Consider the following 15,529-nt stretch of genomic DNA (forward strand, 5'->3'; position numbering starts at 1 on the left):
CACCATACTAGTGGATGAACAATGTGGCCTCCTGGCCCGAAGATGTACCCTCTGGGGACAACCCAGGCTAGTAAGCGTCACCAAACAGAGCTCACACACGCTGGGACAGGGATGGAGGGGAGGCGGCAGGGAGGCCCATCAGGGGATTGGGACAAAAGAGTTCCCGTATTGCCTTACTCACCAAGACCAATTTCATTCAGCTGAAGTCCATAAGGAGAGCCATTTTTGCTTAGGAATGCTTGGAAAATCTTTTCTTTGGCTTGACCTATGGTATCACAATCAAGAACATTGACTGAAATATTCCGACAGACATCTGCGCTCTCGTTTTCTGGGATTTTTTCAAAGGTGACAGTTAATGCCTGCAAGAATACAAACAGGTTTCCAAGTCTATTAGATAATTGCCATCTGAAAGGCATTCGTAAAAGACACAAGCCGTGGCAAGTCCTGCTAATACCTCTGACCGTGCACTAGCAAACACCACATACCGCATTATACTGCTTTCATCTTTTTTCCATAATCCATTCTTTGCAGGGATAATGGAAAGGAAAACGGGAAGTTAAAACTCTCATTGCAGAGCAAGCATTGAAAAAATGCATCTGAGAGTCAACTGTAGGTACACATTCATGTGAAAATAGAGATTTCTAATTTCATCCTCAAAACAAAACACCCACGCTGGAACGGTCCCACAGTACACGAGGGCGGACGGGTGATTATCTTTTTTATTAAGAGGAGCACAGAGTCCTCGAAGCCACGTTCCAGGTGACAGGAAAGGTTAAAAGGTCTCCCTATTGATCAGGCCAAAGAGGTCACTTTGTAATACGCTGCAGTAATTACGATGCTGCGTGTCTCCCGTCCACTTTCAACATCGCCAGTCGGCCGGTTTCCCCAGCTCTCATTAAAGCCCCGAGATCCCCACCCTGTCCTATTATTCTTGCATTAACTACTTCACCTTTCAGGGCCTTTACTTGGGATTTTGTCCGTTAACATTCTCCCACTGCAGCCAAACCTCAGAATTAGCCTAATGGGGGAAGTAGGGCCTTTGCGAAAGTATGAAAATGCAGAACTAGGGAGTCTTTCAAAGTGAATTTAAAAGCAATTTCAGGTTTATGTTGCCTAAGAATAAACAGATCTAGAGCAACAAAGCCATGTCCTAGGGGTCCTAGGGAACCGATTCAGGGCAGGGCCAAGAGTTTTTGCAACTAGCAAAATAAACGTTTGGATTCTAAGGCACCCCGGCAGTTAGGGAGTTGGAGGGACCTGGGCATGGTGGGCAATACACTGTTGTGTTGTGGGTTTGAGCCTGGCTACGCTGAGAGAAGCCTGAATGATTAACGGATGGAAATGTTTTTCAAAAACGAAAACACAAATAGTGTGGAAAATGGGGATCCTTGGAGTGACCTTGACTGGAAAGTGGACAGAAGAACAGGACCAGCCCTCCGGTGTGTGAGCGAGATTTCCCAAGATGATGCAGGTCAAAGGCGTGACACAGGGCCAGGCGGCTGGGACAGGCTTGCGGAGGATGAGGACAGCCATTACGGCGTGGATGTCATTAGTTCATGGAACTGATCATGTTCCTACGGTTGGTATGAGGAGGTCTTCTCGTGGCAACAGAAGCTTGGTCGGCGGTGAGCAGCTAGGACCCTGCCTCATGCTCAGCATCTCTATCGGAGCAAAGAGCAAGCTGCCAGCAAGCCAGTGGGGCTGGGCACCCGCTCTGGGGTCAGACTGCTGGGTTCAACCTCAGCCCAACACGAACTAGCTGCGTAACCTCTCTGTATCTCAGACGTCTCACCTTGGAAGTGGGAACAAGAGCCACTGCCCTCTTGGGGTTCCCGCGATGATGAACCGGATTAAGCCGGTGGCACTTGGAACCGTGTCTGACTTGGGAGGTAGGACCTAAGGACCCCAGCCATGGAGAAGGGGCTCCTGGAACTTGGGGGGGGGGGGCGGTCAGAGGCACGTATTCTTTTCACCGCCTTTACATCTGGCCCCTCCAGTCCTGTTTACGGTGAGGCAAGAGCAAGCCGCGGTGCGGCCCTAACCGAGGGGCTCAGTCTCCCCACGAGCGGAGTCTGGAGCCCGAAGTTAAGGTGATCTCGGGCTGGCCCGAGAGCCTTTCCTTTTCCTGGGCCAGGCACCTGCCGGGCCAGGACGGAGAATGCCTCCCCACTTGCAAAACCCCACATGTGCGGCAGGTGTTTAAAGGATGGACGTGGAGAAGGAACTACAGCGGCCAAGCCTCACACCAGAGTCTTCTCTTCGGCTCCCTGTTTAGGGACATTTAGTGGCACCTTGCCACATGCATTTCAAGACATGCTTCTTTTCATCTTCCCAACATCCGGGGAAGGAGGTATCATAGTCTTATCCCCATTTTTTTTTTTTTTTGGCTTTTTAGGGCCACATTCGTAGTATATGGAGGTTCCCAGGCTAGGGGTTGAATCAGGAGCTGTAGCCACCGGCCTACACCTCAGCCACAGCAACGTAGGATCCCAGCCATGTCTGCAACCTACACCACAGCCCACGGCAATGCCGGATCCTTCATCCACTGGGCGAGGCCAGGGATCGAACCTACGTCCTCATAGATACTAGTCAGATGCGTTTCCGCTTCGCCATGACAGGAACTCCTCTTATCCCGATTTCTGAGTGAAGAAACGGAGATACAGAGGAGCCGAGCTGCTCCAGGTACACGGCTTGTAAGTGGAGGGCCAGGGGTGGCCCGGTGAACCACTGAGCTTCGGCCTCTCCCAGCCTGGCCCTCCCTCCTCTTCCTTGTCCCACCCAGAGCCCAGGAACCCTCCAGACACCAGCAACTGTCTTAGCTCGGGCCATCATCGCAGTCCTAAGCTAGATTCCCTGCACGAGCGGGGTTCCTGGAGGGGCTGGAGGGCTAAGTGCCAGTCCTGCCCGCTTCGGTCTGGGGAGACGCACCCGGGTCTCCCCACCAGCAGGAGTGGCAGCAGGCAAGCAACTGCACAGGACCTCCAAAGATAAGGATGGATAAGTCAGGGCTCGTGCCATCCCAGCTGCTTTAATAGTTTTATAGGTATTTGTGAAATAACATTGAGATTACCTAAAGGGCACCATTGTCTTCAACAAAAACACTTCTTTACAGGCAATAAATGTTCCTCTTAAAAACACAACCAAAAGGAAAAAAAAAAAAATCCTCAACTGGATGTAAAATCATGTAAATCTGCCACTGCCTCCACAGCGAGATGGGTGGAAAAAAGGTAAAATGGCATTTTCTAGAGTCCACAGGGAATTCAGAGAGTAAATTCAGACACAAATTGATTTGTGTTCATTTTTTATGCCGCTAATGCTTTGTGCTCAAGCAGCAGGTGCTGAACCGGTACGTGTAGTCAGGAGTCTCCGGGCAGGCCCTGGCTCTTAACCCGATCCCCAGGCTCGGCAAGCTCACGCTGGGCCTCTGTTCCCCATCAGGGAAGACCCCCCGCACCCCAAGGAAGCACCATGTCCCCCTCCAAACCCACGAAACCAGCCAATCCGCCCGGTGACTGTCTCCGTGTAAGTGCCGGGCGGAGGAGGGACCCTCGGGCCGGCTTTGCTCTCAGATGGTTCATGATACACCTGGGCAACCAAAGCAGCCCCCTTGAAACAATATTCGGCCGCCAGGTGCAACTCTGTCACCCTCAGTAAGTGTTCAGAGACTTGGAGCAGGGAGGACAGGCAGGGGGCCAAGGGCCGTGGACGCTGGCAGCACACCCCCAGGATCATCCCCTCGTGCCGCTCCCTCCCGCGGGCGCGTGGGCAAGTCCTCTGATGTCTCTGAGCTGCAAGACCCTCTTTGCTCCTCTCTCAAAGGAGTGACAGGGTCACCAACTCATGACAGGTAGTAACAGAAAATTAAGGCGTACTTCCTGTAGGCCAAGGCTTCGCGTAAACGATGTGTATTAGGATGTATAAACTAACCCTGAAACGACCCTATGACAGATTTCCTATTATTCCTATTCTGCAGATGAGAACCTGGGGTCCAGAGAGGTGAAGTAAATTGTACAGGATCACCCAGCAAGGAAAGGGCAGAAGCAGGCACTTGAGCTCGCTGTTCTGAAACATTTGATGAGGCTGCCTTTCCAAACAGGAAACTGTTTTATAAACTAAGCACAGTTCAGATCTATGGGGTGGTGATTCATTTTCAAGACCCACACAAGGCTCAAGTGCTTTAAAATGCACCCTGGTCTCTTCCCCAGAAATCTGCCCTCTGTTAAGAGGGACTGCTCTGTGCTCTGGCTGTGAAAGCGTCAGCAAAGCTGGGGCAACAGATATGGTTGCTGTCCAATCAGCAGCCATCTCTCTCTCTCTCTCTTTTTTTTTTTTTTTGGCCACACCCATGATATCTTGAATTTTCCTGGCCAGGGATCACGTCTGAGCTGCAGCTGCGACCTATGCCACGGCAACGGCAACCCCGGATCCTTAACCCACTGTGCCACAGAGGCAACTCCATCTCTCTTCCTTCTTTGTGAGAAGCTGGCATCAGCAGCCGTGGGCCAGGAACCATGACGGCTGGCAACTCTCTTCTCCATCACCAGGGGCTACTCATGTGATCCAGCCCTGCCCAGGGAGATACAGAGGGGCAGGATTTCTACAAAAGAGGAAGGCAGTGCTTAGAGCTGTGGCAGCTTCTCCGACTTGGAGAAAGCATCAGGAGGCGCTTGGAGACGGTGAGCCAGAGCCCCGACGGCGGAGTCCACGGGCCTGCCTTAGGGCTGCTTTCCTCCACATCTCCTGCTCTGGGATGCGAGTCCATGCTCTTATGACTTCAGGCACCATGAGTCACATTTTCTCTGATTTCCATCTGCATGCACCCAACCTGCCAGAGCTCACTTTGCTGAGGCGGAGGTAGATAAAGTCATTCGTCGACACCCACCCACTCAGCACCTACTGTGTACAGGGCATTGCAGACGCTACAAAATAGAATCTGGCACTTCTCCGGCCTGGGAAGCATTTGAAGCCTGATACAACAACTGTGGGATACACACAACATATTCCTGTGTCAGGTAGAAAATTGTAGGTATAGAGGGACTGCCTTAGAGGTTCAGAGAGATACTTCCTCTGGTTTGGAGAAAGGCTTGCAAAGGCAGAGAAACCAAGAAAGGCTGCACAGAGGAGGAGGTACGTGAATTGGGTCTGGAGAGGAGCTGCACGTGCAATGGTCCAGGAGGAGGGCTCTGGACCACGGAGGTCCTTGGCTTCTGTTCTAATGAGACTGATGGGCAGTGAGCTTCAGTCTTTCACTCAGGCTACTAGGTCAGGAAATCAAGATAAAGAATCCCACTTCCTTTGGGTAGCATGGAGGGCGGAGGACGTGATGAAGCATGCTGGCCTTTCCAAAACCACCAACGGCCATGTCCTGTACTATTTTAGAAACAAAAGCTGAAGGAGAGAATACAGCGACAGCCAGCATGTACTGAACACCTACCACGTGCCGCGCCTGCTCTGCTAAGTCACCTAGCCCTCCTAACTGCTGACTCCCTCTGCGCTACGCTCCGCATCATTGAACAGGTGAGGATGCCGAGACCCAGAGAGGTTCAGGACTGTGTCCACGACGCAGAGCTGGCGAGGCGCGTCCTTAGGGTCACACTCGGAACTGCAGAGCCCAGAGGCCCGTGAAGGCATCGGTTTCTGAAGGGCAGTCCCAGCCCGCCTGAGGCTCACAGTAAACGCTAGCAGAGCAGGCAGGTTGGACCGAGTCGAGGCAGCTGGAGCTCCTCACCGGGCTTGGCCTGGAACCCTAGGGAACCCACGCAGCCTGGAGCACCCTGGGGGTCAGGCCCCACAGACAGGCATTTTCATCGAGCTCAAGTTCACCCAGAATGAAGACGGCCTTGCCCAGCCTCTGCTGTGGCAGGGTATGGCCATGTGATTAGGTTCAGGTCAACGAGATGCAGCAGATGTGTTAGGCAGCAGCCTCTGGGGAACTTCCTTAAAAGACAGCTGGTGACACCCTCTGTCACCTTTTCTAAAGCTCAGCAGATGTCCTGCTGCCTGGAATGTGGAAGAAGGCTGATGGGGAGGCAAACCCCTTAGGGCAGGAGGTGACCTTAGGGCAAGCAGAGAGGAACCCGGCTCTGTGGGGCATCCCAGCGGAGGTTCCCACCACTGCTGGCCTGCCCTTCCCAGAACTTCACGTGGGAGAGAGAAACTTCTTAAGCTACGGTTATCTTGGGTCAGAAGGAAGAGAGGTTCCAGGACCAATGCCTGTTACCAAGAAGGGTTCTTAGAAGGCAAAGCTACCCGGAAGGCACCTGACCCAAACCCAGAGAAAGGAACAGGCTGGAAGGACCTGGAACTTTGCAGCAGGTTGCAATCCAGGCCCTTTAGGTAGTTTGCTGGGCAGGTTTGTCACTGTGCTCTCCTGTTCACGTGTGTCCAGCGGGATGCTGTCTGCTCCAGGGGTTATGGGTGACATTTTCAACAGTCACATAAGCTTTTAATGACAATGGATGCAGCTAATCAACTCCCCCGCATCACCCATCATCAATCAATAACTAATCAAACAGAATGGTGAGGGGACAGTTTCTGCTTAGTAGACCTTACCGCTGACAAGAAAAACAGCCCGGATGAGAAAGCTACTATGCGTCAATCTTGGGCACCTACCCTGTGGCATGATGTCCAGTCATCATAGAGATATAATTTCCTGACCTCATAACAAACGTACACGATTTAGGGCTTATCATCTGTTTAAAGATGAGGAAACAGGTTTAGGGAGGTTGAGTGACGTGCCCAAGGTCACACAGCCAATTCGTGAGCATCTGAGCCTAGAGTCCTGGTCAAGACGGTCAGACTCCAAACCCCATCCCCAGCCCCACTGAGCAACAGGGCACCTTGACATACGACCACACTCCTGCTCCACCAGCAGCTTTGCGCATCCACCTTCACAAAACGTGGTCGTTTCAGCAACGGAGAAGGCAGAAAAAACAGGCTGCAGAGGGCTGGGAGGAGGCATCGAAAGCAGGGGAAGAGGGATTTTCCCATATTGCCCCACTCTTCGGCGGGGAAAGGAATGATGCAGCTACCTCGTTAACTCTTCAGCCATACCCTTGGCTACCAAGGGGAGGGAATGGCTACCAAGGCGAGGGATGTCGCTGCATTCTTTCTCTAATACCTAGAAACCAATTTTAAAGGAATTTATTACAAGCCCGCAATTTTATCATAAAAAGTCTTAGGCCAATAATTGCTTTCATTAAATAAAACCTATAAAATATCTTTCTAATTTCATTTCAGAGCCCAGTGAAGGTCCAAAGAATAGTCTGGTTCTTACACTAAACTGAATTAGTGGAAAACCACTCCCAGAAGTTCAGTCCAAGCAGCAAGAGCCTAAGGCTAGAAGTCCAAGTCTCAGGAGTTCCCGTGGGGGCTCAGTGGGGTAAGAACCCACCACAGAGTCCGTGAGGATGCAGGTTCGATTCCTGGCCTCACTCAGTGGGTTAAAGACCTGGTGCTGCCGTGAGCTGTGCTGTAGGTCACAGATACCACTAGGATCTGGCGTTGCTGTGGCTGTGGCATAGGCCTCAGCTGTAGCTCCGAATTGAGCCCTAGACCAGGAACTTCCATATGCCGCAGGTACGACCATAAAAGAAAAGGAAAAAAAAAAAAGGAAGTGTAAGTCTCAGAAAAGCATCTGATCGGAGGTTTTTCTCAAGCTGGAGTCAAGGCCCCTGTAATGCTGCTCTGGCTGCGCCTCCCCACCCCCCCTTCCTTTTCTTTTCTCCATCAGAGACTGAGAGCTCAGTGAGGCCTGGGTCAAGGGACTTCACCCCCTGACAGACTAATGAGGGAGGAAGGCCGTTTCCCTTTCGAAGAACAAAATTAAGTTAATGGAGAGACTGTCCTTAAATTTAAGTTTCTCTCCCAAGTTTTCCTACACGTGCCAGGATTTACTAACACTTGTTCACGCAAAAGTCAAGTGAGACAGTCTGTCTGATTTAGCGCAAAATGATTGACTTCCGTGTTTTAGGTTGAATATGAGTGTTTCACAGCTTCCTGATTGTTGGCACAGGGCCTGTGAGTCTCAGCGTTATGGATCGTGGTGCGGCTTTTCCACTGCTGTGTCCCTAGAAGGCGAGCCAACAGGCCAAGGGCTTGGGGGTTAGTGGGAAGGTGGATCCTCGTTTTTTTTTTCTCTATTATGGCAAGCGCTGAAGAGCGGCAAGTTTTCTGTGAAAGACCAACAGTAAACATTTAAGTCTTTGAGGCCCGTACAGTCTCCACTGCAACTACTCAGCTCTGCTGTGGGAGCAGGAAGACGGCCCTGGAGACAGCGGATCAATGGGCATGGCTGTGTGCCAATAAAACTTTATTTATAACAACAGGCAGCAGGGCCACATTTGGCCCATGGGTTGTAGTTTGCCGATCCCCGCTCTAGGTAACAGTAACGTCGAATGCAATGCTGGCTTTGGTAAGGCCAGGAAAATCAAAGCTAGAACCTGCCTTTATCCACACCAAGATGCGCTGTAAAAGTTACCATCCTCTGAGAGGTACAGCTATGAAGAAGAATCCTTAGTGAGGAAGGCACAGAGTGGCATTTGAGCCATAAAGAAGAAAATTAACTCCTTTTGGACTTCGGGAGCTAAATTATTTTCTAATCCCAAGATTAAGGGTGTGAGAAGAAAACGTACGAAGAGGAAAGTCATTTAAAGCGCTCGTTTAAGGTTAATTTTTCATTTTCCGCTGCCTGCCATCAACTAGGATGACTAACCTAAAGTGATTATTTAAAAAAACAAAACAAAACAAAACAAAAAAACCCCGTTTCGCTTCTTTGACCAGAAAGCTCAGAACAGTAACGATGGAGCCTGTAATGGTTTCGGTCTTATTGCAAGTCATAATGGAAATGATTTGCACGCTGGTGGAGAGAAAAGGGAAAGAGGAAAAAAAGCAAGCTCAAGACTTGTTAATTAACTTTCCTGTTTCTCCACAAATGCTATGAGTATTAAAAACAAGATTGCTGAAGTGCAGACATCAGGCTGAAATGAACAAGGGGATGTAATTGAGGTAACCGGAGAATCACTTACTGGGGACAGTGGGTTGGTTAACTACGGGGAGAGTGGATCTTCCTCGAGGACACACTGAAGGGAGCAGGAGGATCCGGGGAGCGGTGGGGGGAACCACGGCGTTGAAGGGAAAAGCGGTCGAGGAGAATCTCCTGCTAGGTTCAGTGAGGGCTCTGGCGTAGATGACGTATTTTATGAAGCACGGTTGCCCCCAATACAGTAACGAGTAGGGGACATAGGCTGGGGCGGGCTGGCATAAACTTTCAATGAATCATAGCAGAGGCAATCCGATTTTTGTGTTTTTTAAGATTTTTCTAATAATCTTAAAGACTGTCTCAGAGATAAGAGGACGAGGGCAATAATATGTTTGTCTCAACTCTGTTTCCCAGGGTGCCAAGATGCTATCTCTCGGCTACAGCAGACTGGCAGCCTCATTTCCTGGGTTTAAGAGTTCAAAACACCATTGCTGGCTTAACTTTGATTATAAGTCACACTTCTCTCGCGATTTCAGCACACTGGCCACGAGTGATTAGGTTTTCTCGTCTCCTCCTGAAAGGGAAGCAAGTGTCCCTTCTCCCACGGGGCGCCCTTTCCCGGAACCGAGATCCTCAACCTTCACTTGCTCTTCTGAAGTTTCAGGCGAGCTGCTCCCAAATCACTCTCTAGACACACAGCCGGCACCCACGGGGGGCCCCAGATGCCCCAGCCACAAAATCAAACGTGCCAAAAAATTTGCAAAGGGGGAAAACCTGCAGAGTAATGGGACTTGTTCCTCTTTTGGCTGCCAGCTCTCAAGCGCTGGGCATGAGACGAAGACAGGAGTCCTGCGTGTGCGTGTGCGTGCGTGCGTGCGTGTGCATGTGCGTGCGCGCGCATGTGCGTGCACACAAACGTTCCCTGGTGCTGCCATCCGGGACCCTGAGAAGGTTGTGGCAGTCTGCCTCACTGAACACCAGCCTGCAATGCCTGCTGGAAAAGGATGGCTTCTTCTGGTCCTGGAGGAAGTGACTGCATGTTCAGAAAGGCAGAGCCATGTTCCACCCAGGATGCAGCAAACAAAGAATGACTTCTTGGAACCCATACGTTAGTCCAATGGTTTCACATACAAGCAATTGGCAGGATGCCTCATGGTCTAGAAAACACCCCACACCTCGGGGAGAACGCATCCTAATCTTAGAGGTGTGAAACCCTGATTTTAGGTTGTCAGATGAGGTGTTGTGTTTGTGAGCATTTAACCAAACAGGACTTTGGCGGCCTCTTTTTAAAGGTGGCCCTGCCATGGCACCGAGGCTCTATCATTTCTCATTGCTCATGTGGCTGCTCTTGTTTTTTGTTTTTTTCTCTTTCCTCCTTGAAAAAAATTTACACACACACATATTCACATGCACACTCAAAAAACTGAGTTTGTTCACCATGCCTCGGTTTTCAATTACATAAACCACCAGAGGCAAATTCAGAAAATCAAGATTTTGAACCACTGGGTACACATGTCTGGGGAAGGGGGGTAAAGTGGGAAAAACGGGGTGAAAGGAGAGAAAGGGAGACATTTTAAAATACGATGGTGAAGGCTGAGGGGACTTGCCGGAAAGGAAATGAAAAACCTTAAATTTTTTATATTGCCCTTCTGCTAACCTTTTGTCACACAAGCAACAGACCAGAGCAGGCTTCTCTGGAGCTTCTGGCACAACGATCTACCATGAAAGACGTGTTGGGACGAGTGCAATAAAAGGCATTAAAAATCCGTTTGAAAGGCAAGGGCCCTAGAAACAAGCTCCCCACCCCTTCTCCCGGCTCAACGCTATCTCCTGGCAAATTCCTACTCTGAAAAGGAAGATTTATGTGGATTTCTGAGAGCATAATTTCCCATCAACCTTTTCCCCAGGGGCTACAAAGGAAAAAAAGAATCCGAGCGTCGACACAAATTTCTGCAACATCAAGAAACGTTTTGATGATGAGTTGAGCGTTAACAAATCAGAAACACATGGTCTTAATTGACTGTGAAATAAATAACATTTCAAACTGAAAGGGGGGGAGAAGTGTTCAGATGTAAAGCCTTAGAAAGGACCCAAACCTCAGAGTTGCTCCAGGCAGCTGATGTCGTCCCCCACTCCCAGCCCCAGCTTCTCCTCTCCTTCCTGTCCGGGTTCAGGGTTTCATGAAAGTGAAACGCTGCTGGATTCCCCTGACCTACATTCACTTGCAAACACGCCTCGTTGGGAACCTGTGGCGCTCCCAAGATGTTTCCGAGTAAAATCAAGGGCGTCTTCCGCATTAGGACCGAGGCCCTGGCTTGGAGGACAAACCCTGGATCCGTGAAAGGGGAGTCAAGAGGCCCAGATGCACGTTCATCTTTTGTTCTCCAAGGTATCAGGGGGTGCTTCCTGCGGGATGCACTTCAGAATTACCTGGAGCGGTGAAAACCTCTATCTGAACCTGGGCTCCACCCTCAGAGAGTCCGAGGCCAGCAGTCCCCAGACGGCGCCGGCGTTGGTCTATCTAGATCTACGCGTCTAACACATGCCTGAGGAGATCAGAATTGACATGCCACTCACGGGCCCTGCAACGTCTTAAGTGCTTTACAGGACATCAGTTCTCAGTCCTCGCAAGACCCCATGAGGTGGGCAGCCGCCATGATCAACATCCCATTTTACAGATGGGGATATGAAGGCACAGAGAGGTTTCCAAACTTGCCCAAAGTCACACAGCTAGCCAGTGGCAGAGGCAGGATTCCAACTTGTCTGGCTTTAGAAGCCACTCTCAGTAACCATTCTATCAAGAGTTCTCCACGTGTGGTCCTGGACCAGCAGCAGCTGCAGAGAGCTCTTTAGAAATGCAAAATCTCTGGCCACGCCCTAGACCTACTGAATCCGAAACTCTGATGCTGGGGCTGCCTTGCAACTGGGGATTTTATAGTTTGGGGCCATGCCCGGGCATGTAGAAGTTCCAGAGCTAGGGACAGAATCTGCACCACAGCAAAGACCAGAGCTGCAGCAGTGACAAGGCAGGATACTTAACCCACTCGTCCACCAGGCAACTCCACAACCGGTGTTACTCCACAACCGGTGTTCAATTCTGATGCATGCCAAGGTTGGAGAACCACTGCCTGCATTGCCTCTCGGGTGTGGATGGGAGTATAGACCCAAGTCAGAACTGCTGACTTTCGGTCCCGCTCCCAACCCTGCTGATGGCTGCTCAGATGCGTGCCATCTTCAGTGGAGGGTGAGCAGCATCTGCCAATGCCCGGGAACTTGAAACTGCTGATCTAGGGACTATTCTCTCGCCAGAGGATGCAACCATAACACAGTCTACAGCAACGTGGTGTGGTGCCTTCTCCAATTAGGGGGTGAATTTTTCCAGGATGACACTGCAGGGCTTGCCCGCCATCCAGGGCAAAGCCACAGGAGACTCAGCTCCCTTACGGAGCAAGAGCAAAACCCCACTGGAATTCTTTCCTTCTCCTCCACTAATGAGATTGTGAAAGAAACCCAGAATCTCCATAAAGCTAAAGATCAAAGCAAAACACAGCAATCTCTTTCCTGAGTCTCTATTAATGGAAAAAAAAAAAAAAAAACCAAAAACAAAAACAAAAAACAACACACAGAAAATTCCGAAGTGATTTTAGAGATGCTTGCCATGGCTGGTTCTCTCTAAAAATTCCTGAATGTGCAAAAAATTGTTCTCTTTTCCTTTAGCAAGGGAAGAGGGTGGGTGGGTGAAGTGGGGAAGGACCAAAAGGAAGTTCTTACATGGGTGAAACCCTCCAGCAGCCCGGCGCTCATCTCCTTGTCGTGATTTAGAGCCTTCCTCTAAATATATCTATGAGATCACAGAACATGAAGTGCATGACACCAAACATTTGTAACTCATCCATGGAAATACAGGAAGGGCGTCATGGCGCAGGGGGAACACAGTGGAATTTGTCTTGTGTTAGCTTTCTAAAATAAGACGGCCTCCGTTTGGTTGAAATATATCTTCACACATTGTCTTCCAGAGCAGAGCCAGTTGAGAAATTCTGATTGCAATTATAAGTGCTGAATAGGGAGTACTTTGCATCTCCTTTGACGAGGCTGAAAGCTCTAAGCCATCCTGATATTAAAATCTTTGGAAATTGACGAGTACCCCAGGCATCGTTACAATACTTCCCCCTCCCAATCTGAGTCATTCAAATCTATTATGTGAACATGTGTTAATATTTTATCAGCGACCATTTTTAATTAACTAAACGTACGAGGCCTCCTGCAGTAGGACTGATATCGTTTCATTTGAAGTGACGCCCCCCCCCCCCCCCGGCGACCCCCCATCGGCTTCATTGCAAACGTACCACAGTACTGAATTCCGGAACCTGCCACAGCAGCCAGTCCTCATTAAGGGTGTACAGGGCTTTGCAAGTGATGACATCAACAGGACCCTTGTTTATTTTCTGATTCAGAGTCGTCACCAGCAAATAGAATGGCTCTCCAACAGTCTCCTTGGAAAAGATGCAAAAGTGACAGTTAGCTTTCAGCAGAATCCAGTGTACTTTCCCAAGAATTGAAGTTTCGGTTTATGGCACCACGACAGGAGACAGGAGGCAGTGTTTTCTAACAATCAACATGAAACTCCTAAGAAAATACATATTGCGCCACTTAGGACTGGGAGCAAAACTCAGGAAACCGCCTCCTCTCCCCATCACACATGCATGTTCACACACACACCCACCCACCCACACACACACACACACTCTCTCTCTCTCTCTCTCAAGGCATCTACAGAGTACCTGATCATTTTTTATGCTTAAGCTTCTGCATGGCAGCCTAACTCCCATCAGCTGGCTAGTGCCTAAGAACACACTTAGAGGAGGTCTACCCTTTGTTTTTATGCCTATTTAATTTCCCCCAGTGCTTAGAAACACCCTGAAAATAAATGGCATTTTAAAAAATGCACAATGATTCGCCTTGGTAACCAGAGGAAACTTAAAAACGTTTCCAACATTTACCTATGAGGAAGCTTTTTGGTGTTAACAGCTTCTCACTAAGGAAGTGGCCTTCCTTCCGTGACACAGTTTGCAGCCTCCTCACCCGCCCGCCCGACCCGGAAAGGCCAGCCCTGGGGCCTCCCCAGATGCCCCCTCCCCGTCACCTTCACGGGTATAGGCCACGGATGGACTCCACCCCCTTCCCCTGGGCCAGAGCCAACCCACTGCTCTAAGGATCTTCCCAAACATTCGGCCCATCCTGATGACCGCTTTCCACACTTCTGCCACATGCACTTTTTCCTGGGCCAGGGGTGGCCAGCCCTGCTGCGCCGGAGAGGCCCCAGATTTGTTGGCACTGTGCTTGAATGGATGCTGAGCAACCCAAGCGGGAGGCCTGGGTGTTCTGCTTTGCGGCAGCCGCCGCAGGCTCGCAGCCGGGGTTGGCTACAGGGTAGCATTTGCGAAGTCAGTCAACCCCTCCGCGAGCCGAAGGACATGCCACTGAATAGATGGGGGGAGAAAAGCCGGGGCCAGAACCAGGAAGTCAAGCTGCCTCAGCGAGGAGCCTAAGCCAGTCACGTGACCCGGGCCTGCCGTACCAGTTTCCAGCATTGAGCTTTCCAGCCGATGCATCTGGCTTGGAAAGGAGGATTCCCCTGGACCAGTAAACTACGATGTCTCGGAAGTCTCCTGGGCTCTCAGCCCCTACCCCGTGCCACCCTCTACAGTGACTGCAGGTGCACAGCCCAGCCCAAGCCCGGGCTTCCTCTGGCTCCTTCTGCCACCCTCCCCGCCCCTGGGCCCCTGTATCACTTCCCGTCCCCTGCTGACATATCCTGGAGTCTCTTCCTCACTGTAGGACGCGGCTGGAATGCTCAAAAATTTCCCAGGTGGGGAAGAGCCCGGGGACGAGAACATGACCTTTAAATTCGCACGAGAAACTTCCTTTATTTAGTGCTTCGCACCCGCACAGCGCTCTTCTCCCGCCCACCCCTGGAGGTAATGTCCTGACCGCAAACCTCCAACCTCCACCTCTCTCTGCCTCCAGCCCACATCAGAGGTGGGGGTGGGCACACCCGCAGAGGCCGCCGTTGGGGGGCCCGGGGGCGGGGAGGTTCTTCTGGGCTGCCTGGTGCCTCAGCTCCAGCCTCTGTGACCCTGTAGTCGGGAATTCTCGGGAGAGGGCAGCTAGAGTCAGGAAAGTACCATCTCCTCTGGCACTGCTCCCACGCCCGGGTTCGATGCCTGGATAGTCGCCACCAGAATCCCCTGGGGCTCTTATGACAAATTCAGAGGTCTGGGTCCCACTTTCGATGGGGACCCTCTGGAGATGAGGCCTGGGCATCTGGAGTTTCAACACCTCCCCAGGGGCTCTGACGTGAGGCTGGCTTAGGAAACCATGGGGCAGAGGGGTTTCTTTGTCACCACCCGCTGCACCTTCTAAGTCAGTCCCACCTGCTGGGGGCTTAGGCATCTTATCAGACCAGGGTGCGCCCAGCTCCCCAGGGGGCTGGCCTGACGCAGAGCCCACCCTGCCCTTCCCCTCCTGTGATGGGCGTTAGGGACCCCT

At 51.0% G+C, this 15,529-nt stretch overlaps 1 protein-coding gene across 6 annotated transcripts in view; it reads right to left on the reverse strand.

Annotated features, from left to right (window-relative positions):
• Window positions 1–15,529, reverse strand: part of PLXNC1 (plexin C1) — a 155,721-nt gene that overhangs the window by 27,389 nt on the left and 112,803 nt on the right. For all 6 annotated transcript variants that reach the window (XR_007135949.1, XM_047788273.1, XM_047788277.1 and 3 more), the window contains 2 exons: window positions 13,327–13,473; window positions 182–359 (listed from right to left, as the gene is read on the reverse strand). Coding sequence is in view for 5 of the 6 variants with exons in the window: in XM_047788273.1 (XP_047644229.1) it covers window positions 182–359; window positions 13,327–13,473 (325 nt within the window). In the remaining variant the exon portion in view is untranslated. The remainder of the gene's footprint in view (window positions 1–181; window positions 360–13,326; window positions 13,474–15,529) is intronic.

Source organism: Phacochoerus africanus, chromosome 7 (genome assembly GCF_016906955.1).
Source record: "Phacochoerus africanus isolate WHEZ1 chromosome 7, ROS_Pafr_v1, whole genome shotgun sequence".
In the NCBI taxonomy this organism is placed as follows: domain Eukaryota; kingdom Metazoa; phylum Chordata; class Mammalia; order Artiodactyla; family Suidae; genus Phacochoerus; species Phacochoerus africanus.